The sequence below is a fragment of the Salvelinus sp. IW2-2015 genome, linkage group LG11, assembly GCF_002910315.2.
Source record: "Salvelinus sp. IW2-2015 linkage group LG11, ASM291031v2, whole genome shotgun sequence".
NCBI lineage: Eukaryota > Metazoa > Chordata > Actinopteri > Salmoniformes > Salmonidae > Salvelinus > Salvelinus sp. IW2-2015.
The window spans coordinates 27,113,508-27,138,215 of NC_036851.1; the positions used below are offsets into that span (position 1 = coordinate 27,113,508).

Here is a 24,708-nt window from a genome sequence, read left to right on the forward strand (position 1 = left end):
CTCAGCCCTCCCTCCTGAACGCCAGTCAGCCATTCGCTGGGAGCTGCCATCAAATCCTAACCCAATCCAAGAGCACTCTCAGAACCATGGGAGGAGAGGAAAGCCAAGCTGTCGCCATCATGAGGAATATTTTTGGGAATCTGCTAAAGAGTCTTATAGGGAATATTGGTATGTACTCAGACACACAGTACAGACACACAAACTCTCACACACTCCGCCTTTCTCTTGCACACAGAGGCATACATGCTAGTGGTGGATAAGAGGACACCTACATGTATTTCAATGAACGGTTTACACTGAAGTCCAAGTTCCCCACTTACTGTACCTCATCTCTGAATCGGGTGCTCTGTCAGGTGTATGGAGTATGGAATGGCCCATACTGTGCTGAATGTTAGTTTACAATAAGGCTGTAGTGTTACTACTGTAGTGTGCTCCTCCCCATAGGGTTTAATGTGGAGACAGTGGATTACAAGAACATCCGCTTCATCGTATGGGACGTGGACGGCCAGGACAAGATCCGCCCACTCTGGAGACGCTACTTCCAGAACACACAGGGTGAGCTACATTCAAACATCCATTCACTGAAATATTGTGATGACCCTTAGGTTCAACTTTGGCAATGACATTCCCCCTATGAACCTAACACTATGTGAACACCCTTCATCTCTCTCTCTCTCTCTTTCTCTTGCTTTGTCTTTCTCGCTCTCAATCCTCTCTCTCAGGTCTGATCTTGGTGGTGGATAGTAATGACAGGGAGCGAGTCAATCAATCAATCAAATTTATTTATAAAACCTTATTTATAAAATCTTCTTACATCAGCTGATGTCACAAAGTGCTGTACCGAAACCCAGCCTAAAACCCCAAACAGCAAGCAATGCAGGTGTAGAAGCACGGTGGCTAGCAAAAACTCCCTAGAAAGGCCAGAACCTAGGAAGAAACCTATGGAACCAGGCTATGAGGGGTGGCCAGTCCTCTTCTGGCTGTGCCAGGTGGAGATTATAACAGAACATGGCCAAGATGTTTAAATGTTCATAGATGACCAGCAGGGTCAAATAATAATAATCACAGTGGTTGTCGAGGGTGCAACAGGTCAGCACCTCAGGAGTAAATGTCAGTTGGTATTTCATAGCCGATCATGCAGAGTATCTCTACCGCTCCTGCTGTCTCTAGAGAGTTKAAAACAGCAGGTCTGGGACAGGTAGCACGTCCGGTGAACAGGTCAGAGTTCCATAGCCGCAGGCAGAATAGTTGAAACTGGAGCAGCAGCACGGCCAGGTGGACTGGGGACAGCGAGGAGTCATCAGGCCAGGTAGTCCTGAGGCATGGTCCTAGGGCTCAGGTCCTCCGAGAGAGAGAAAGAAAGAGAGAATTAGAGAGAGTATACTTAAATTCACACAGGACACTGGGTAAGACAGGAGAAATACTCAAGATATAACAGACTGACCCTAGCCCCCTGACACAAACTACTGCAGCATAAATACTGGAGGCTTAGACAGGACGGTCGGGAGACACGAGGACAGATGCAGAGCCTTGGTCTGACGCCATTAAAAGGTAATTTACCTGCAGTCTCAGTGCTATGATGGGGTCTAAAACTCGACTGAAGAGTTTCGTATACATTGTTTGTCTTCAGGAACGGAGTGAGTTGCTGCGCAACAGCTTTTTCAATTTTTTTTGAGATGAATGGGAGATTCGATATTGGACAATAGTTTTTTATATTTTCTGGGTCAAGGTTTGGTACACATCCAGTGGATAGAGAGACGTTTATTATGTTCAACATAGGAGGGCCARGCATAGGAAGCAGCTCTTTCAGTAGTTTAGTTGAAATAGGGTCCAGTATGCAGCTTGAAGGTTTAGAGGCCTTGATTATTTTCATCAATGTGTCAAGAGATATAGTACTAAAAAACTTGAGTGTCTCCCTTGATCCTAGGTCCTGGCAGAGTTGTGCAGTCTCAGGATAACTGAGCTTTAGAGGAATACGCAGATTTAAAGAGGAATCCGTAATTTGCTTTCTAATGATTATGATCTTTTCCTCAAAGAAGTTCATGAATTTATCACTGCTGAAGTGAAAGCCATCCTCTCTTGGGGAATGCTGCTTTTTAGTTAGCTTTGCGACAGTATCAAAAATKTATTTGGGATTGTTCTTATTTTCCTCAATTAAGTTGGAAAAATAGGATGATCGAGCAGCAGTGAGGGCTCTTTGATACTGCACGGTACTAGTCCTTCCAAGCTAGTCGGAAGATTTCCCGTTTGGTGTAGCGCCGTTTCCGTTTCAATTTTCTGGAAGCTTGCTTCAGAGCTCGGGTATTTTCTGTATACCAGGGAGCTAGTTTCTTATGACAAATGTTTTTTGTTTTTAGGGGTGCAACTGCATCTAGGGTATTGCGCAAGGTTAAATTGAGTTCCTCAGTTAGGTGGTTAACTGATTTTTGAACTCTGACCTCCTTGGGTAGGTGGAGGGAGTCTGGAAGGGCATCTAGGAATCTTTGTGTTGTCCGAGAATTTATAGCACAACTTTTGATGATACTTGGTTGGGGTCTGAGCAGATTATTTGTTGCGATTGCAAACGTAATAAAATGGTGGTCCGATAGTCCAGGATTATGAGGATCCACAATATTTATTCCACGGGACAAAACTAGGTCCAGAGTATGACTGTGGCAGTGAGTAGGTCCGGAGACATGTTGGACAAAAACCAACTGAGTCGATGATGGCTCCGAAAGCCTTTTGGAGTGGGTCTGTGGACTTTTCCATGTGAATATTAAAGTCACCAAAAATTAGAATATTATCTGCCATGACTACAAGGTCCGATAGGAATTCAGGGAACTCCGTGAAGAACACTGAATATGGCCCAGGAGGCCTGTAAACAGTAGCTATAAAAAGTGATTGAGTAGGCTGCATAGATTTCATGGCTAGAAGCTCAAAAGACGAAAATTTCATTTTTTGTTGTAAATTGAAATTTGCTATCGTAAATGTTAGCAACACCTCCGCCTTTGCGGGATGCGCGGGGGATATGGTCACTAATGTAACCAGGAGGTGAGGCCTCATTTAACACAGTAAATTCATCAGGCTTAAGCCATGTTTCAGTCAGGCCAATTACATCAAGATTATGATCAGTGATTAGTTAATTGACTATAACTGCCTTGGAAGTGAGGGATCTAACATTAAGTAGCCCTATTTTGAGATGTGAGGTATCACAATCTCTTTCAATAATGGCAGGAATGGAGGAGGTCTTTATTCCAGTGAGATTGCTAAGGCAAACACCGCCATGTTTAGTTTTGCCCAACCTAGGTCGAGGTACAGACACGGTCTCAATTGGGATAGCTGAGCTGACTACACTGACTGTGCTAGTGGTAGACTCCACTAAGATGGCAGGCTGGCTAACAGCCTGCTGCCTGTTCTGCATCCTATCTCATTGTGGAGCTAGGGGAGTTAGAGCCCTGTCTATGTTCGTAGATAAGATGAGAGCACCTCTCCAGCTAGGATGGAGTCCGYCACTCCTCAACAGGCCAGGCTTGGTCCTGTTTGTGGGTGAGTCCCAGAAAGGGGGCCAACTATCTACAAATTCTATMTTTTGTGAGGGGCAGAAAACAGCTTTCAACCAGCGATTGAGTTGTGAGACTGCTGTAGAGCTCATCACTCCCCCTAACTGGGAGGGGGGCCAGAGACAATTACTCGATGCCGGCACATCTTTCTAGCTGATTTACACACTGAAGCGTGAATGAGGCGAGGGAGGAGCTGGTGAGGATGCTGGCAGAGTACGAGCTGAGGGACGCCGTGCTTCAAGTACCCCCCTTTGCCCATCCAAACTGTTTTACATTAAACCTAAGCTGCTGACTAACTTCTAACCTTAAGCTTTTAGCTAAATTACTATCTCCTTTACCCTAATCTTGGCACCCAGAACCGAATCAGCTACTCAATTTTGGAAAATTTTAATGAAAGATTACCTTAATCCAAACTAGAAACTTGAACTCAACCCATCAATCACCCCCTAGTCCCCATAACTGTCATGACTGTGGGGTCAACATGTCTGCTTTTGCTAACATTTTACCTTTGACCCCTGACAGAACCTTCCCAATGCCATGAACGCGGCTGAGATCACAGACAAGCTGGGCCTGCACTCCCTGCGCCACCGTAACAGGTACATCCAGGCCACATGCACCACCAGTGGGGACAGCCTCTACAAGGGACTGAACTGGCTGGCCAACCAACTGAAGAACAAGAAGTGAGAAGCGGGAGAGGTACTAGGTGAACCAGGCAGGTAGTGCTGAGCAATTAACCGAAATGTCAGTTGTTGTTTTTTTCTAACAACTAATTGACCAACCTTGGTTCAATTATTTGAATTCCATTTCATTCAGGTTTTTCCTGTGAGCTCAATGCGCACACTGCGCTGCAGTTTCTCTGGAGATAAATCAGATCTAGCCCGAACTGTGCAATATAGTAGGGAGTTGTATTTTCCAACAGGCCAATGTTCTACATAGTTTAGCGCAGAAAAAGGGATAATTAACTACAAAGACCATAATCCATTGCAGGCCTATGTGTTTCTGTTATGCCTAATATGTAAGAGACAGAAGAATGCGCAGTTGCTTCGTGAGGTATCTCTACCTGAAAATACATGACCTAAGTGATTGATAGTTGGTATTCAGCAGTCATAAAGTATGCCTTATTTACTTTGAAGAACTACTAAAATAGTGATTTTGTCAGACAGCTTTAAGCAGCAGCTCTATAGAGATGAGAGGATGACTTGGGATGAAATAATAAAGTCATCAAATAAAACAAATGTAATAACAACTGAAATATTTTATTAACGTGAAGTAATGTGATTAAATGATGGTTAATAAGTAATAAGCAGTAATGGGCAGTCACTAGCATCATGGGACTTGTATTAATTGTTTTATTCTTTGTTGTTACAGCATTCAACCCACATAATGCATAGTGCATTTCATGAAAAAAATATTTGTGATTCTTTTTTCATAATCGAACCGAAACAGAACTGACCTCAAAAAGCACTAATCTCTCAGCACTACAGGCAGGACAACACCACTGGGACTGGGGGTGGGTGGTATGATAGTGGGTGTGGGGACTGGGGAGCTTGTCAGGTTCTGAGGGGGGGAGGGGATTTTGGGTTTGGCTTGKTTGCTTTTTGTTAAGGTTAGGCCATTGTTTATTTTTTTTCAATATGCTGTGAAAGCAACAAGGAAGTGACTGCCCCATCAGCCTTGTATTTTTTTTAAACTTTTGTATTTTTTTTAATGGTATCCAATGTGTAAATGGTAGCAATGGTCTTCAAGCGCGGAAACGATAAGGAAGCAATGCGGAAGTGGCCGTCACTTTCACAGGGTATTGAGTGGTTGGTGGTTTGTTGGATGATGAGGATTTGAGTGATTACTGACTCTCTTATTGTCATGCCCTGATTTGTTGTTTTCTGTCTGTCTGTGCCAGTTTGTCTTGTKTGTCAAGTCAACCAGCGTTTTTGTTCTCAGCTCCTGCTTTTCCSAGTCTCTCTTTTTCTCGCCCTCCTGGTTTTGACCCTTGCCTGTCCTGAATCTGAGCCTGCTTGCCTGACCACTCTGCCTGACCATGAGCCTGCCTGCCGTTCTGTACCTTTGCCCCTACTCTGGATTACCGATCTCTGCCTGACCCTGAGCCTGCCTGCCGTCCTGTACCTTTTCCCCACCACTCTGGATTATTGACCCCAGCCTGCCTTGACCTGTCGTTTGCTTGCCCCTGTTGCCGTAATAAACATTGCTACTTCAACACAGTCTGCTTTTGGGTCTTACCTGAAATGTCATACTTATGCCATATGCTCACTACTCATAGGCTACATGCATACAAACAAACAAGAATGTACACAACCAAACACACATGTCTGCTGTTCTTGTGTCTAGCTCCTGACAATGGGTGAGATGAATATTAGTATAGATACAGTATTGAAACTAAATTTGACTTAAACATGCATTCCTTAAATGGGTTTTTGAATGTTTCTGTGTCGCATTGACTTTCCATCTGTCAGTTCTTTTTGATCCAGTTGAAGTGGTTTGTCTTTCTCTTCATGTCCTCTCCTCTCTCCCTTCCTGTGGAGTAACAGAGGATTTTCTCCACTTAAACAGGGTTTTATTCACTTCACTCATACCTTGTATCGATTGTTATAAGCTTTTTGTTCCTTTCTTTTTCTTTTGTGAGCAACAGTGTTGCACTTTGTGTGGCTGTGAGTGTGTGTGTGTGTAAGTATGTATCTTTGAGAGTGTATATGTGTTGTATGAGAATGTGTGTGTGTGCTGGCATGTGTTTGATTTGCGGTGTATGTGGATTTATGCAACAAATATAACAAAACTTCTCTAATCATGACATCACATGCCAATACTTGGTTGTAATTGGCTGTCTGAAACTTCTTGTCACTGCCTCATTGGCTCACACACTCTATTCTGTTCCCTTAAGTAGTGACCTGTGTTGTGCTGTATTTGTTTGACACATAGTGATAGATTTCCATGGGCTCCTAGTAACCAGAACCAGAAGATAATGCCTTCTTTCCTGCCTTCGCTCCCTTGTAATAGGAGAAATCAGTCTGAGATAGGTCTTGTAGTTGCATGCCCTCCCATGTTTCCATTGTGATCAGGTGAATATACAGTTCCTTATGGGCATGTGGRCTTTATGATTGGTCTCCTCTAACCTGCCTAATGGTGCTAGCACTGCATGGCCTAACTGCACTGATTTCGGTGTAATAGATGGTCACAATAGATAGCTGGATGCTTATATTGCCAAAAGTTAAAATGCAGCTACTCTCACACTCAAGAGTGTGTTCCATAACTGGATAAAGAGATGCATCACTGCTGAGTCTCTTTTAGCAAAGTAGTAAGATGTGTGATGTCCTGCAGTTTGACTCAGACACTTATACACGAAGATGTGCACACCTCTCCTCACTAACACAAGCTGCTACTGCCTGCCCTAGTTAGGAGTCACAAACTGCATCATATTGCTGGTACTTGAGTTCCTTTTGTCTGTGTTGAGTTGGATCAGAGGAAGACATAAGGGTCCAAGTTGATAGGTGACTGAATATGAATATGATGTTTGTTGATGTATGTATTCATGACTGTATCAATGTATTTGACATGCTCATTTAATATATTTAATTATTTGCACAGTTTGTTACTTACAAATAAGCAGGGTGAAACCATTTATCTTTGTATTTTTCAGGAGTTGTATTCTATTTGACCTGTCAGATACAGTATGTTGTTAACACCTAAAGCAAATGACAGTATAAATGGAATGCACTGAGAATATTCATCGCATTACTAGAACAATACCTGACCTCAAACCTCCCTCTGATTTTATTCTGTCAAGACTCATCAACACATCAAACAGTCTGATTTAGTTGCTTGTCCAGATGTAAGCCATTCTACCACCACTGATACCAGCAGAACTCAGAGGTTACTGTCTTTTTGGTGAGTGTTGTAATATGTAACACTATTATATCATAGACAAACCAAACAGTCCAGTATTCACATACATACAGCATCTATGTTACTTGTTTGTGTTGAATAATTTGAGTTTTGTTGCCTTATATACACTGCTCAAAAAAATAAATGGAACACTAAAATAACACATCCTAGATCTGAATGAATGAAATATTCTTATKAAATACTTTTTTCTTTACATAGTTGAATGTGCTGACAACAAAATCACACAAAAATTATCAATGGAAATGAAATGTATCAACCCATGGAGGTCTGGATTTGGAGTCACACTCAAAATTAAAGTGGAAAACCACACTACAGGCTGATCCAACTTTGATGTAATGTCCAAAAAAGTCCAAATGAGGCTCAGTAGTGTGTGTGGCCTCCACGTGCCTGTATGACCTCCCTACAACGCCTGGGCATGCTCCTGATGAGGTGGCAGATGGTCTCCTGAGGCATCTCCTCCCAGACCTGGACTAAAGCATCCGCCAACTCCTGGACAGTCTGTGGTGCAACGTGGCGTTGGTGGATGGAGCGAGACATGATGTCCCAGATGTGCTCAATTGGATTCAGGTCTGGGGAACGGGCGGGCCAGTCCATAGCATCAATGCCTTCCTCTTGCAGGAACTGCTGACACACTCCAGCCACATGAGGTCTAGCATTGTCTTGCATTAGGAGGAACCCAGGGCCAACCGCACCAGCATATGGTCTCACAAGGGGTCTGAGGATCTCATCTCGGTACCTAATGGCAGTCAGGCTACCTCTGGCGAGCACATGGAGGGCTGTGCGGCCCCCCAAAGAAATGCCACCCCACACCATGACTGACCCACCGCCAAACCGGTCATGCTGGAGGATGTTGCAGGCAGCAGAAGGTTCTCCACGGCGTCTCCAGACTCTGTCACGTCTGTCACGTGCTCAGTGTGAACCTGCTTTCATCTGTGAAGAGCACAGGGCGCCAGTGGCGAATTTGCCAATCTTGGTGTTCTCTGGCAAATGCCAAACGTCCTGCACGGTGTTGGGCTGTAAGCACAACCCCCACCTGTGGACGTTGGGCCCTCATACCACCCTCATGGAGTCTGTTTCTGACCGTTTGAGCAGACACATGCACATTTGTGGCCTGCTGGAGGTCATTTTGCAGGGCTCTGGCAGTGCTCCTCCTGCTCAAAGGCGGGGGTAGCGGTCCTGCTGCTGGGTTGTTGCCCTCCTACGGCCTCCTCCACGTCTCCTGATGTACTGGCCTGTCTCCTGGTAGCGCCTCCATGCTCTGGACACTACGCTGACAGACACAGCAAACCTTCTTGCCACCGCTCGCATTGATGTGCCATCCTGGATGAGCTGCACTACCTGAGCCACTTGTGTGGGTTGTAGACTCCGTCTCATGCTACCACTAGAGTGAAAGCACCGCCAGCACTCAAAAGTGACCAAAACATCAGCCAGGAAGTATAGGAACTGAGAAGTGGTCTGTGGTCACCACCTGCAGAACCACTCCTTTATTGGGGGTGTCTTGCTAATTGCCTATAATTTCCACCTGTTGTCTATTCCATTTGCACAACAGCATGTGAAATGTATTGTCAATCAGTGTTGCTTCCTAAGTGGACAGTTTGATTTCACAGAAGTGTGATTGACTTGGAGTTGCATTGTGTTGTTTAAGTGTTCCCTTTATTTTTTTGAGCAGTGTATAACCAATCTACAGTTTTTATATACCTTCTATGAAATGTTTTGTTTTTTGCTCCATAATGCAAAATTGGTCAACAAGGGGTTTCTGTCCTCTGTCTTCCTTTGGGTTCCTGTGTTTGAGGAGTGTGCTTGGTTCATTTTTAGTAGTTGGTTTTTGGTGTTAAGGGTACAAAAATGTGATGTTGTCTGTGAACATAAATTAACATAAATTATGATAATCAATGGGAAATTGATGAATTACCTAGTGACTTATTGATGAATTATCAAGTATCTGGGGTGTCATGAACACCCTACCTTGTAAAGCTGTAAAGTGATGTAATAAAACAAAGAAAAATAAACCAATTTTCTCTATGACCTGTCTCATAGGCTCTGTGTGAACGTTACTGACATGTATCTGACAGATGTGGTGTCAGATGAAACTAAAGTAGATGACATACAATCAACAATCAGAGTATTATTGGCTATAGCCCTCTATCTACACTAGATCCCAACTCCGGTTCTCCAGTACCCCCAACAGTTCACATTGTTATGGTAGCCCTGGACAAGCACAACCGATTCAACTAATCATCAGGCCCTCAATGAGTTGAATCAGGTATGTTCGTCCGGGGCAAAAATGTGTGCTGTTGGGGGTACTCAAGGACCAGAGTTGGGATCCACTGGTATAGAGTGCTCCATCACATCTCGCCTAGAGCCAGGACATAATGAATAAGCAATTTCTGTAATAAACCTGTGCATCTTTTCATGTTGGCCAGATGAGGTCAGTCTTCACCAGCACACCTCACACTGGCACACGCATTTCAAAAATGTTATTGCCATATGCCTATGAAATGTTTCATTGCCTGGCCTAACACGAAGGCAACTTTAGTCTAGCTGAATGAAGATATTGTAAAACAACCCCTACATGCTTGTGTTTAACTGTCTATCTTTGTTTATTGTATTTGACTCCATACCTCACTGTTAACCAAGATTAAACAAGAGGTCCTTTTTCGAAATTATAAGATCTTTGAGAAGATCTTCCTGGTAGAACCTCTGGCTATAGTGAGATATTTGCTATTCGTTTTTTAACATTGCATAACAGCAGTAGGTTTATGGCAATGGCACAAATAAGAACATTTTGGGGTGTTTTGGAGGGGGGGGGGGGGTTCTACTAAGCTAACATATGGAATTGTTTCAAGATGATCATACCATGGATCATTTAAATATATGATTTGGAATTTTAGGAACCTTTTACGTATCAAAAAAATATATTTAAAAAAAGATTTGATAAAATATTGAATAAAATATTATAGCCCATAGAAACGCATTGATTAACACATTCATAAATGGCAAAAAAACGTTTTTAAACAATCATAAGGGATAAGGTTTTTAAGTGTGTCCTATTATCTAGGAGATATAAGAAAGCTCAGGAATTTCACTTTCCAGGGCAGATGCATAAGGGTGACATTGGCGGATGTGAGACGCAGACCAATTTCTCTAGCTTAAACTAATGGATTTTGATAGGGATTTTTTTTATTATGTTCATTAGATTGACTCATGGGTGCGTCAATACACTCTTAAAGATTTAAATTAGTGCCTGTCTGTTCAATCACTGACAAACACACTCACACAGACTGGAGTTACAGGCAGAGCCAGTTTCAAGAGAGCAGTTGTTAAGCTGGCTCATCCACTCAGACAGACATGCCTGTCTCTCTCCCTCTGTGTGTGTGTATGTGTTTTTATTTGTGTGTGTGTGTGTGTGTGTGTGTGTGTGTGTGTGTGTGTGTGTGTGTGTGTGTGTGTGTGTGTGTGTGTGTGTGTGTGTGTGTGTGTGTGTGTGTGTGTGTGTGAACTAGTCATTGTTCAATCGACAACCATCATGATGACATATAGACAGTATCTTCATATGCAGGTCCTCTACTAGGATAATCATCAGTTCATCACTGTCTGTCACAGAATACCAAAATTTAAATAGTTGAATTAATTTGATGAACTGAGAAAAACAGTGTTTCAGTGACGCACACGAGAGAATGCAAGAATGTTTGACCCTCTGTGTACGGGCTTGTAGGGGTTGAGAAGTAAATTTGACCGTGGACAATGCTGTCATTCTGATAGCGCTGGTCCAGCCCCCTTCAAAGAAAGAGTGACCAGTCCACGCTACCTAGGTACAATTCCGCCATTCATGGAGAACAGCGGGTTTTGTTAGCAATGTAACTCTCAACAAGCAGACATTTAGCAATGGTGGACTTACATTAGCCCTGCGATAAGCCAGGAATACCAAACGATGTTGAGTCAATTGCGTGTAGTGTTGTTAATCATAATTAATTGGTAGGGCTACAAGAATGTCTACAATTAATTTTTTCAAATACTTTATGTATATAATTATGGAAGGATATCCAAAAGACATTACAGAAATCAGAAAGATGATACGAAAATGATTTGTATTTTTCATATTGACATGACCAATACGACTAATATAGGCGAATAAAAAAAGCATGATGAATAGGGAGCTTTATTTACTCACAAAGATGGTTCAATAATGATTAATTCGGGACACTTCGATACAAAGTGATTTTCGTAGCAGGTTAGGAGAGCAATTTCCCAACCTTAACCCCAGTCTCCTAACCTGTTATGTTAATTATCCTTGCCTGCTGCGTAAATTCTCCCAACCTGCTACGAAACAGTCACTTCAGTATAGAAGAGGGGTGAAGAGTGTTTCCTTTAAACAATTAGTATTACGTTGTAGACTTTACGCAGACAGTTGTGGAGTAGCCGACAGACGGCGCATTTGTCTCTGGTTGGTTCAACGACAGTCTCTTGTCCAATCAGTGACTACGGATGATTTTACACATCAGAGAGGTTGAAGGATTGTAAACTCTGTGCCAAACCGATATACACTCGCCCTATCTTAGCCTATATTTTTGTCAATAGGCCAACGAGTAGGCTTTTTACGTTTAGTTTTTCTGTAAATTAAAGGAATGTTTTAATCAATTCGAATCTGCTGAGTAGCCCTCTGCCTCAAAGAATGGCGACTCTTCAATCCGAATCTATTTACTTTGCCTGTTCTCTTTGAGATACAGTACATAGCAGGGGATACATGTTTACATGTACATGATTTATTTGACTAACAACTCATGAGCAGGAGGAAACCGTCGAGGGTAGTCGATATTGTACATCTCTCCCAGCTCGTAATGTTTGATAAATTGTGTCAACTGTCGGAATGAGGGGACTCCAGAAGGTGCTCGCGCTGTGCGTCGCGCTACCATGGCTCCAGCTCACCTGCGCTCAAACTCAAGAAGGTAAGTTTCGTGCCTCTATTGGGCTCGCCGTCAAATTGATTAGACTTTCTCTCAAGTCATTCCCTCTTCCCCCGACATTGCCCAAATTTCTGTTTGAAAAACCTATTATGAAAATGAGGAGTCATTTGGGAATTGGCCCAAAGTGTCTCATTCTGTGTGATACCTCATTTACGCCCCAAGAAAGTTGCCTATTATTTTGTCAATAATCCCAATGTGGTTTGTGTTTTTTTAGGAGGGACCAATCCCACAGAGTTGTGTACATAAAATAGTCAATATGGCATCACTTGTCCTCACCTAAATCGGTGCTGTGAATCTGACCGTAGAGACAAAACCAGTTTCATATGTGCTGAACCTGTTTGCTGTGCGTTAGTCGACTTAGCCGACTTTCGAAACAGTGTGCTTGTATGTGTTTGTGTCAATTGTGTCTGTGTTATCGCTTGCCATGCAAGTTGTTAAGGAAAAGCAGCTCCTCCCTATAAATGTCTAAGAAAACAATGTTTACTTTCTGTTCTTCTGTGTCTTTCTCACTTTGCACCTCAAAAGTGTTCCTGGAAAATTCACCTGGTATTCATAGTGGGTCAGGTGTGAGTGTGTATTTATTGTGAGTGTGTAGCCTCCATGTCAGAGTGAGGTGTTGTGATTCGAATCACAAACAACCATGAACACTGGCTGAACTTTGCCTCTGTACTTATGTCATCCGGCTGTATGTAAATAAGGTGGTGTATTGCAGGAGGAAAACGATGTAAACAACAGGTCAGGGCGCAGGTGATCCCCATCAGGTGACAGTCAGTGGAGGATAATAGGCTGAAGTAAATAGACTCATACTGTACATGTCACACAACAGTACAAATAGATTTAATGTCGATTTTGATCAGCATCAAATCAATACTTTATTTCTTCTGCATAGCACACTATCCTTATTTCAATGTATTCTCTAGAGATCTATAACTCCTCATCAATATCTGGTAAACAATTAATTCATTGCTGGTAAATGTTGCATGGATCCATTTTTTTTTTACATGTTAAAAAATTGTTTATTACACAATGGACCAGAGTTGAATCTGCATGTTAGAATACTCACACTTTATTTACTGATGGACAGCTGGTCCTATATATAACAGGTTGGCTCCAGTCAAATTGAATTAAATATAATTCAATTGATGGACTGGTTGATTAATTGTCCTATATGTGACCATGAGCACTGGTCAGGTAGTGCTTTGTTGTCTTAGCCATCGGGGATGTGGCACAGAGCTCAAGATTACAAGGCCCTGTGTGCCATAAACTCATATCAGGGTTCAGAGATAACGATAACTGCCATGTCATAAAAATATACCTATCACAACACTTTCTCAGGCATCTCTGAAGCTTGGATTTTCCTCAATCTCTTCAAGCTTGTTTTCTATCACCTGGAACTGTGTATGTATGTGTGTGTGTGTGTCTGTGTGCACGTATGTTTGTCGTGTGTGTGTGTGCGTGTGTGTGTGTGTGTGTGTGTGTGTGTGTGTGTGTTGAGGGTTGACATTCCTGGCATGACTATTCTAATGATCAGATGTTTGTGACTAGCATATTTATCTGAATCATTTAATTCTTGTTACGTGACACAAATGTATTTTCAATGATTGATAATTTAGTGATTTCTGGTAAAGACCTTAATTGAATTATGATGCACACTCTTGTAGAATGTGCATTATTTTTGGTTACTAAAAAACAACCAATTTACCTGTTCCGGTTTTATATTGCAGATATTGGTGTCAGGTCTGTGAAATAGAGAGGTAGGAAAGCTGGGTTATTTCCTGTGATGGGGGAAAAACCGACACAGTTATATATCAGGATATTATTTTTGACGATATATCGCAATATTATTATTATTTTTATTATTATTTAAATGGTTCCAATATGTATTTATAGCTTTGATTTAATTTCCTTCTTTGTAATTGCACAATAACTGCCCACACAAAACAATTTGTGCCTTACAAGTAATCCTCTCAGTGTTTACTGCTTCACTAGTGGGACACCTGTTCTTATTTACGGATACGTCACAAAAAAATGTTGTCGCACCAGTTAGTGAGGCATGTACTCTAGCATGTTATTGTGTAACCCCTGAACTTTTCAATGTGAACCTCTCAGTCAACACTAGTGTTCCCTTCGCAACACAGGTAGTTGTACCCCTTACAGTGAATATTTACCATTTTCATCTATCACAAATAATACCCTGTGGGAAGAGAACAATAGTACTGGTTTTTTTCATCACTGATGCAATTTTCACCAGTATGTGGTACATTTCAACAACTCTTATTACAAAACTCAAAACAGATCATCAAAAAGGCAGTTCTTTCAAAACTGTAAGTACAACACACAAAATCCTACACACACTTTTTCACCAAACTTAATCAGTGTTTCATCTAGAAATACATGTTTCACATTGCAATACATGTTCATATTAAGTCATTGTCTTTTACAATGCAATGCTCATATTACTTTTGAGAACTACATAATTAAAATATATGTCTGTAAAGTACAAGCTTCTCACTGTAATCAGTGCCTGGAATCTGGTTCAGGTTATTAATCTACCTACCAGGGTGTTTACAAATACTACAGAAACAAGATCATCCACATGTATATATCACCTTTTTGCTAATACTGTAGGACTTTGTTTTAAAGCTGTATCCATACCCATTGGATACAGTGATCACAATACAGTGGCTATATCCAGGAAAGACAAAGTTCCGAAAGCTGGGCCTAAAATAGTGTATTAGAGATTATACAAAAGATTTTCCTGTGACTCTTATGTGGGTGATGTTAAAAATATTTGTTGGTCTGATGTGATTAATAAGGAGCATCCAGACGCTGCACTTGATGAATTTATAAAATGTATTTTTCCAATTATTATTAAACATGCACCTGTTAATAAAGAAACGGACTGTTAGAACTGTTAAGGCTCCATGGATTGATGAGGAATTTAAAAGCTGTATGGTTGAAAGAGATGGGGCAAAAGTAGTGGCTAATAAGTCTGGCTGTACATCTGACTGGCTGAATTACTGCAAACTGAGAAATGATGTGACTAAACTCAACAAAAATGATAATAAACTGTATTATGAAGCCAAGATCGATGATATAAAGAATGATGGAACCATTTGATGTTGCCAATTATTTTAATGATTACTTCATTGGCAAAGTGGGCAAACTTAGGCAGGAAATGCCAGCAACGAAAAGTGAGCCATCATACTCATGTATTAAAAAACAAGTAATGAAAAAAAGCATTGGAAGTTGGAATTTTGTAAAGTTAGTGTGGGAGAGGTGGAAAAATTATTGTTATCGATCAATAATGACAAACCTCCTGGCATTGACAACTTAGATGGAAAGCTACTGAAAATGGTAACTGACTCTATAGCCACTCCTTTCTGTCATATTTTTTTATCTGAGCCTAGAGGAAAGTGTTTGTCCTCCGGCCTGGAGGGAAGACCAATTCATTCCGCTACCCAAGAGTGGTAAAGCAGCATTTACTGGTTCTAACTGCAGACCTATCAGCTTGCTGCCAGCTCTTAGCAAACTGTTGGAAAAAATTGTGTTTGACTAAATACAATGCTATTTCTCTGTTAACAAATTAACAACAGACTTTCAGAATGCTTATAGAGAAGGGCACTCAACATGTACTGCACTGACACAAATGTCTGATGATTGGTTGAAAGAAATTGATAATAATAAGATTGTGGGAGGTGTCCTGTTTGATTTCAGTGCAGCCTTTGACATTATTGACCATAACCTGTTGTTGAGAAAACGTATATGTTATGGCTTTTCAACATCTGCCATATCGTGGGTTCAGAGCTATCTAATAGAACAGAGGATTTTCTTTAATGGAAGCTTCTCTAATGTCAAAAATGTAAAGTGTGGTGTACCACAGGGCAGCTCTCTAGGCCCTCTACTCTTTTCTATTTTTACCAATGATCTGCCACTGGCAGTAAACAAAGCATGTGTGTCTATGTAAGCTGATGATTCAACCATATACGCATCAGCAACCACAGCTGATGAAGTCACTGAAACCCTTAACAAAAGGTTGCAGTCTGTTTTGGAAGGGGTGGCCATTAGTAAACTGGTCCTTAACGTCTCTAAAACTAAGAGCATTGTATTTGGTACAAATCATTCCCAAAGTTCTATAACTCAGCTGAATCTGGTAATGAATGGTGTGGCTGTTGAACAAGTTGAGAATACTAAATTACTTGGTTTTACCGTAGATTGTACCAGTACAGGAAAAAGTACAAAAATGTATCCACTCACTACTGTAAGTCTTTCTGGAGAAGAGCGTCTGCTAATGACTAAAATGTAATTGTGAACTGTCATGGTTAAAACATAGATTCAATATTTGTAAAAAATAGGGAGAGGTCTGTCTGTAATAAAGAGATGTTCTGCTTTTATGACACCACACTCCAAAAAGCAAGTCCTGCAGGCTCTAGTTTTGTTTTATCTTGATTATTGTCCAGCCGTGTGGTCGAGTGCTGCAAGGAAAGACCTAGTTAAGCTGCAGCTGCCCCAGAACAGAGCGGCATGTCTTGCTCTTCATTGTAATCAGAGGGCTAATATAAATACTATGCATGCCAGTCTCTCTTGGCTAAGAGTTGAGGAGAGACTGACTGCATCACTTCTTCTTTTTATAAGAAATATTAATGTGTTGAAAATTCCAAATTGTTTGCATAGTCAACTTACACACAGCTCTGACACACACATTTACCCCACCAGACGTGCCACCAGAGGTCTTTTCTCAGTCCGCGAATCCAGAACAAATTTGAGAAAGTGTACAGTTTTTATTGAGCTATTATTGCATGGAACTCCCTACCATCTCTTATAGCTCAATTGAACAGCAAACCTGGTTTCAAAAAACAGATAAGCAACACCTCACGGCACAACGCCTCTCCCCTATTTGACCTAGATAGCCTACATATCAATACATACACATAAACTATGTGTGCCATTTGTACATTTTTTGGTCACGTACAAAGATTAGCAGATGTTACAGCAGGTGCAGTGAAATGCTTGTTTTTCCAGCTCCTACAGTGCTGTAATACAATATCAATACAATACTCATTATATTTCATAGTAAACTTATATTTTGGATCAATGGTTGTGTGGTAAAAGATGTTTACAAACAAAATAAATGCACAATGAAAGGTTTTTAATTTAAGACTGGCTGCGTTACAAGTGTCACCAGTTTGGAGTTTGTACTGAGTTTTTAAAATTCAGCATATACTTGTGAAAATAGTACCAAAGTAATAAAAAACATACATCTCAGTGAGGCATGTGTGTGTGAATAGACCTCTAAGGTATGCGGTAATCTCTTGGTGTCCCGAGCCAAGTTTCTGTTTACCTCATCCACCGTTTACATCACTTTATAAAACGTGTTTATCTCCTCCTCCCTCTTTTCTTTCTTTTCTTCCCTTTTCTTTCCACTCCACTTTTTGAGTGTTGAAACATTGGAAACATGAATGAAAATTACAACTAAACCTAATCCAGGACTGAGTAATGTTTCTAGAGTGTTAGGCTACTGGCTATGGCAGTAATGTTTTCAAATGTGTTAGGTTACTGTGTGTGAGTTTTCTGTGAACTCTTCCACCCCTCTCCATCTCTCTCTGTCTGCCATCTGTAAATACTGAAAGTATCTCAATACCAGGGGAACTCACCTACTCAGCCCATTCAGATTCTTCACTTCTCCAGCAACCATATTTGAACATGCATGTTGCTTGCCTGTCTGTGTATTTGTTTGTGTGTGTTAATGTCAATTACTGTGATGGAACATTTTGTATGTGTGTTCTTTTTCATCTGATGACCTGGTATACATGGATTCTTCATTTCTTTGTGTTCAATTATTGTGCTTGCATACACATTAGTGTTTATGTGGTGATTGTATACTTTCGTGATTGTGTGTGCCTGGGTGTACATGTGCAGGTGCACAGGACTATTTCTCAACAGGCAATTGAACTGGTTGAGTGTCAACAGCTTTAAGCCATCTACTGATAGCAGTGACCCAGCTCAGGCTTCTCCCAGCGCTTAACCTAGGTGGGGTAGTGATAACATGGTTCTCAATGGGAAATGTACACATAAGAACATAATTACAATCTAATGGGTTCCAATGACCAAATGTGTATACATTGCACAAAGTCCATGGTCAAATTTGAGCTGAACAGAACTCCTACAGTACACTGTGCTTGACTGTAACTTGTACACCTTGGATCTAGTTGGTGATTCATTATATAAGAATTTCTGATCCTTGTTTTTTAAATGTTTATTACTCTCATGGAACCTCACAATGCGGGTTGCACATGTATGCAAATGCTGGGCTATAGCAAAAATGTGCAACCCTGTGGGTGTCCAGGACCAGGATAGAAGAGCACTGGTCTAATGTAGCACGCTGCTAAGTTAGTGTTCAGGAATGTCCCTCGACCCTCTAACAAGGTAGAGTCAGTGTGCACTGTCTGGCTCTGTGTGTGTTCACATTCCTCCAGACTAGAGTCAGCACCTGTGACCCCCCCCCCCCCTCTCTCTCTTTCACGAACATCCATTCACAGGGAAATATTGTGATGAGCCTTAAGAAACTATAATTTCACTCTGGACCTAACACTATTTGAACCCCCGTCCTTCGTCTTTCTCTCTCTCTCTCTCTCTCTCTCTCTCTCTCTCTCTCTCTCTTTCTCTCTCTCTCTCAAACACAATAAAATGTCTACTATCTCTGCTTTATGATGTCTGGGCCTGCTCATTGGACTGTTGTCACACACTATGCTACTCTCTCCAGAATCACCTGCTAGCTTTTACTGATTGTTATTTCCTGTGTGAAGCGAATTAACTAGTAACATGTTAACACGCTCCTTCCTAGCTCATATCTGTGTGACTCCTCACAGTCTCCAGATTTAATGCTGAACATTTATTTCAGATAATTGTGAGAGCACAGGAACACAGCACATAGACAACATGTAAAAAGAGCAAATTAACTTGACAACATGGTCTGTTTACAGTACCTCATGTTAGTTAAAGTTCAATGTCCCATCAAACCCAACACAGTATATCTTGTTCTTAGAGACATATCTATCTGTGAATAAATAACTTATTGATATATATGGAAAAAAATTAATGGAACAGCAACAGCAACTACAATTAAAAAACACATGTTATTATCCGGAGTTAGCCTCTCTTCCTTCCTCTCTCCCTCTTTCACTTTTTCGCTCTCTCTCTTTGGACATCTGGCTAAGATTTGATTAGCAAAACAGTCTCAGTTCCAATGACATTGAAAGGGAAAAGGACTGGACTCCTACAGTCCACAATTAACAAGGCCTTGTAGGTCTGCCCCAGAGACAGTCAGTCACTGTATTATATGTAGCACTAGTCTAATGGGAATGAGAAGGGAGCGTGAACAAGTTATTTATTATTCCTAGCACTAACATGTATTAGTCATAGTCAGAGTTTGAATGTAAGTTGTGACCTGATGTGTTACATCAAAACTACACAAAATGTGTTAGTACAACAACAACAACAACATAGGCTAGAGTTAAAAATGTAAATCCTTAAAACTGAAGAACTGTTTTTACCCATCTTTCCCCCAGTGATATGCTCCGGCACCCAAAATGCACTAAGCGTGACAGGAAGTTCACAGACGCAGTACACGCTAATGAAGGAGATGTACAGTGGCTGTGAGATCGTCATGGGTAACCTGGAGATCACCATGATGGAACACTGGAGGGACTTCACCTTTCTTCAGGTGAGGGGATGAACAGGTGGATGAATGGCAACAGGTGTGTGTGTGTGTGTGTGTGTGTGTGTGTGTGTGTGTGTGTGTGTGTGTCTTGCATCAGGAGTATGTATCATCTACTCCAGTCAATAGAAGTCTATATATATAGTGCCAACACTAAACACACAATCAGACATGTCAGGCCACACTTCCCTCTGGGGCACAGAGAACAACACAGAGATTTTATCATTGTGTGTCTCTTGTGGATGATGTCACTCTCTCCTGTACACAATGAGTCCTCTTACATTCCCCTGTGAAACCTTTATCACTGTGGCGCGGCCATGGTAACTTAACACAAAGCCATGAAAACCAGTTAGTTATCCGTAAACAGAGCCATATACTGTATATGCCTCTGCCCGTAACTAGTTTAACTGTCATGGCACAGGTGTAGGATCTTAATTTGAGCCAGTTTAGTACAGCAGGAAAATTATCCTGCAGCAACAGGAAATGTGAAGTATTATGTGGATTATAATTAATGGACATTTTTGTTGTTGTAGGAGTTGATACATGCAAAAGCCTTTTTAAACCTCAAATACACTACAAGTTTTACATGTCCTGCATTTCAGGAAAGTTCTCCTGCAACAGGGTGATCAAATTAAGATCCCACATCTGTACAGTAGTTAGCTAATGTTACGGCTGTCATGGTAACAATTGATGAGTGAGAGAATAAGAGGGCTGTTGTGATGTTATAGTCAAAGTTGTTGAATTTTAGAATTAAGATGTCAGGCTACCATACAGTACATGATCCGCTACATCAGGTATTCCCAAACTGGGGCAGATGCCGTCGGAGATACACCAAATAAAAATGTGATTCACATTTTTTTTTTTTTATATATATAAAAATATATATATAATTCTTCACATTTTCAAACAGTACATTTATATTTTCCAACGGGGCTATACATTTGAGTGAGKTTTTTTTCTCGCCTGAATAGCCTCGTTTCACTACCAAAAATAAAATGAAACCATCTAGTGTTCAGCGAAATAACAACACAATGTCAAATACAGGTAGCCTAGTCAAATAATTAACATCCAATCACATTAACCGTTACTCTCTCGCGGGAAACCTTCACTCTTGCGCAGACATTTAGAAACGAAACATGACAATTTCAAAAATAAGCCACATGAGTTTTCTGAGCAAGAATAAAGACTTTCGAGTATTAAGACATGTATAAAAGCAACAGATACCATTAATAAGAAGGGGCTAGAAGCATCTTATATGGTGAGCTACCGAGTGGCTAGGACAGGCAAGCCCCATACTATTGTGGAGGACTTAATTTTTCTTATTGCCGCAGATATGGCTGGGACAATGCTGGGGGAAAGGCCAAAAAACTATACAGACAATGCCTTCATCAAACAACACTGTTTCACGACGCATCAGTGACATGGCAGGAGATGTTTTGAAACAATTACTGCTTCGCATACAAGCCAGTGAATTATATGCGTTACAGCTGAATGATTCAATAGACGTGGCGGTCCTGGCACAGCTCCTGGTATATGTCCGTTACGTTTATGGGGGGTCGATTTAAGAAATTATACCTTGATGAAGACAGCTTGTCTGTCGAAACGTTGGGTATTTGATGAGATAATTATGTTTTCAAGGTACATAACCCAATTTAATTATATTACTCAGTCTGCAAACCAGAATTTGTAAGATCCTGGTCGAATGAAACAGACGGAGGCCCAGCTAAAATAGTCAAAAAGGTTTATTCATGGGAACGTTCTAAAGTCAAGAATACAAAACAATTCATTTTATACTGACTTCTCACGCACACACATTCACACAACAATACGCACGCACATTCACACAAATATAAGCACACACATTCACACAAACATACGCAAACACATTCACACAAACATACGCACACAATGTCCTGCTACGCACACACATTCACACTAACAGAAGGTATCCTACGAACATACCGTCTCACTACCCAGCCGACAGAGATTAGGGAGACCTTGTCCTTGAGACGTACTCCCCGTTCTCTCCCAAATCTCTAGTCAGGTCGGCACCGAGCTCAGACAGTCTGTGTTTAAAATACCATAAAGACATATTGTTTTACCCTAACTACACATTTATTGATTATGATGTTATACATTCTAATCAATTCCATACAATTATATGTTTATATTCTAATCATTCAATTAACAGATAAATCCCATTAACATTATTAGGTTATTAAATAATTGCATCTGAGCTCCTAGAGTGTGCGGCTCTTCTTTAATTTTTAAGTGTTCTACTCCGCTAGCCAGCACCTCGCCTAAATAGGTGTGCGTTTCTTTCACCTCTGGGTCAATTAAGGAAGACATCTTCTTCTGCAAACCACTGGAAACCAGGACAACATGAGAGGATATTTTTAAAGTACTGGACAGCTTTGTGACATCAAATGGACTTTGGTGGTCAAGATGTGTCAAGATGTGTTGGTATCTATACTGATGGTGCAAAAGCCATGACAGGGAGACATAGTGGAGTGGTAACTCGCGTGCATGACAAAAACTCACACACATTCTTATTTTTTATAAATGTATCGTATAGTGTGTGTGTGGCAGGATTACAATGATGGCAAAAAACAACATTTGAGAGTGCGCTGACCCTGGTGCTAGAGGGGGTACGCAGCTGGAGGTTGAATGTTTGAAGGGGTACGGGACTATAAAAAGTTTGGGAACCACTTTGCTGCTACATAAATGTTCTTTACTCCGCATACTAGAGGGATACTTGCATGCAGGCTTTTTTTCCAGCCCAGTTCTAACACACCTGATTGAGCAAATCAAGGTCTTGATGTGTAGTTGATTCAATTGAATCAGGTGACAAATGCCTGCTCACACTGCAGCTCTCCAAGATCAACAATGAGGAACATATCCGTATCCTGTTTCCGTCTACAGTAACACCTTTTTTCTTCCTCTTTCTCTTTTCCTCTTTCCTTCTTCCCTGACCTCTCTCCCCCATAGTCTATTAGAGAAGTGACGGGCTACATCTCATAGCCATTAACAGTTCAGCCGGCTGCCGCTGGACCAGCTCCGTGTCATAAGAGGCACCACTCTGTACGAGGATCGCTTTGCTCTGGCTGTCCTCGTCAACTACCAAAAGGACGGCAACACGGACTGAAGGAGCTGGGCTCACACACTCACAGGTACAACAAACACACCTCACAGGTACACACACACACCTCACAGGTACACACACACACACACACACACAAAAATGTATTGTGATGAAGATAAGTCTTTAAGTGATACACATCATCATCATGAACAGCAACATGGTTATCATGGTCCACATGCAACTACCATACGAACTTCAGTAGCAGGATTGGGGTCAATTCCAGTCAATCCAGGAAGTACAATGAAATTCAAATTTCTATTCCCAACTGTAGCATGAGAGATGATAGGAGGCACTGTGGAGAGAGAAATACAAATTTGTGCCCGTTTTGATTTGGTTACTCACCAACGTGTTCTGGCCTGTTAAACTAATTGTGCGTCTTCCTTTGTGTTGGTGTGTGTGTGTGTGTGTGTGTGTGTGTGTGTGTGTGTGTGGTGTGTGTGTGTGTGTGTGTGGTGTGTGTGTGTGTGTTGTGTGTGTGTGTGTGTGTGGTGTGTGTGTGTGTTTCCACAGAGATACTGGAGGGAGGGGTGCAGATCATTCAGAATAAGTTCCTGAGCTACACCCCTCAGGTGAACTGGCTGGACATAGTGAAGGATGGAGACTCTGAAGTCATCATCAACGAGAACGGGCTGAACGTGAGTATAGCAGGAGGTAGATGGTAGTACTCACAGAAATGATATGTATTCAGATTAGTGCTAGGACTGCTACCATATACACTACCGTTCAAAAGTTTGGGGTCACTTAGAAATGTCCTTGTTTTTGAAAGAAAAGCACATTTTTTGTCCATTAAAATAATTTAAAATTGATCAGAAATACAGTGTAGACATTGTTAATGTTGTAAATGACTATTGTAGCTGGAAACGGCAGATTTTTTTATGGAATATCTACATAGGCGTACAGAGGCCTATTATCAGCAACCATCACTCCTGTTGTTCCAATGGCACGTTGTGTTAGCTAATCCAAGTTTATAATTTTAAAAGGCTAATTGATCGTTAGAAAACCCTTTTGCAATTATGTTAGCACAGTTGAAAACTGTTGTTATGATTAAAGAAGCAATAAAACTGTCTGTCTTTAGACTAGTTGAGTATCTGTAGCATCACATTTGTGGTTCGATACAGACTCAAAATGGCCAGAAACAATAAACTTTTTTCTGAAATCCGTCAGTCTATTCTTGTTCTGAGAAATTAAGGCTATTCCATGCGAGAATTTGCCAAAAGAAACTGAAGATCTGGTACAACGCTGTGTACTACTCCTCACAGAACAGCGCAAACTGACAGAAAGAGGAGTGGGAGACCCCGGTGCAACAACTGAGCAAGAGACAGTACATTAGAGTGTCTAGTCCTCAACTGGCAGCTTCATTAAATAGTACCCGTAAAACACCAGTCTCAATGTCAACAGTGAAGAGGCGACTCCGGGATGCTGGCCTTCTTC

General features: G+C 41.2%; 1 protein-coding gene and 1 long non-coding RNA gene across 2 annotated transcripts; both read left to right on the plus strand.

The window, feature by feature from the left end:
- On the plus strand, positions 1-5,755 carry LOC111970092 (uncharacterized). Its single transcript, XR_011480575.1, has 3 exons — positions 1-168; positions 445-555; positions 4,062-5,755. It is a non-coding gene; the product is annotated as an uncharacterized lncRNA (long non-coding RNA).
- A 6,231-nt stretch (positions 5,756-11,986) lies between these two features.
- LOC111970097 (epidermal growth factor receptor-like) lies at positions 11,987-23,224 on the plus strand. The gene is made up of 3 exons (XM_023996606.2): positions 11,987-12,400; positions 19,987-20,141; positions 23,124-23,224. The coding sequence occupies exons 1-3, from the start codon at positions 12,322-12,324 to the stop codon at positions 23,154-23,156; spliced, it is 267 nt and encodes an 88-aa protein (XP_023852374.2). The 5' UTR covers positions 11,987-12,321; the 3' UTR covers positions 23,157-23,224.
- The last annotated feature ends 1,484 nt before the right edge of the window (positions 23,225-24,708 follow it).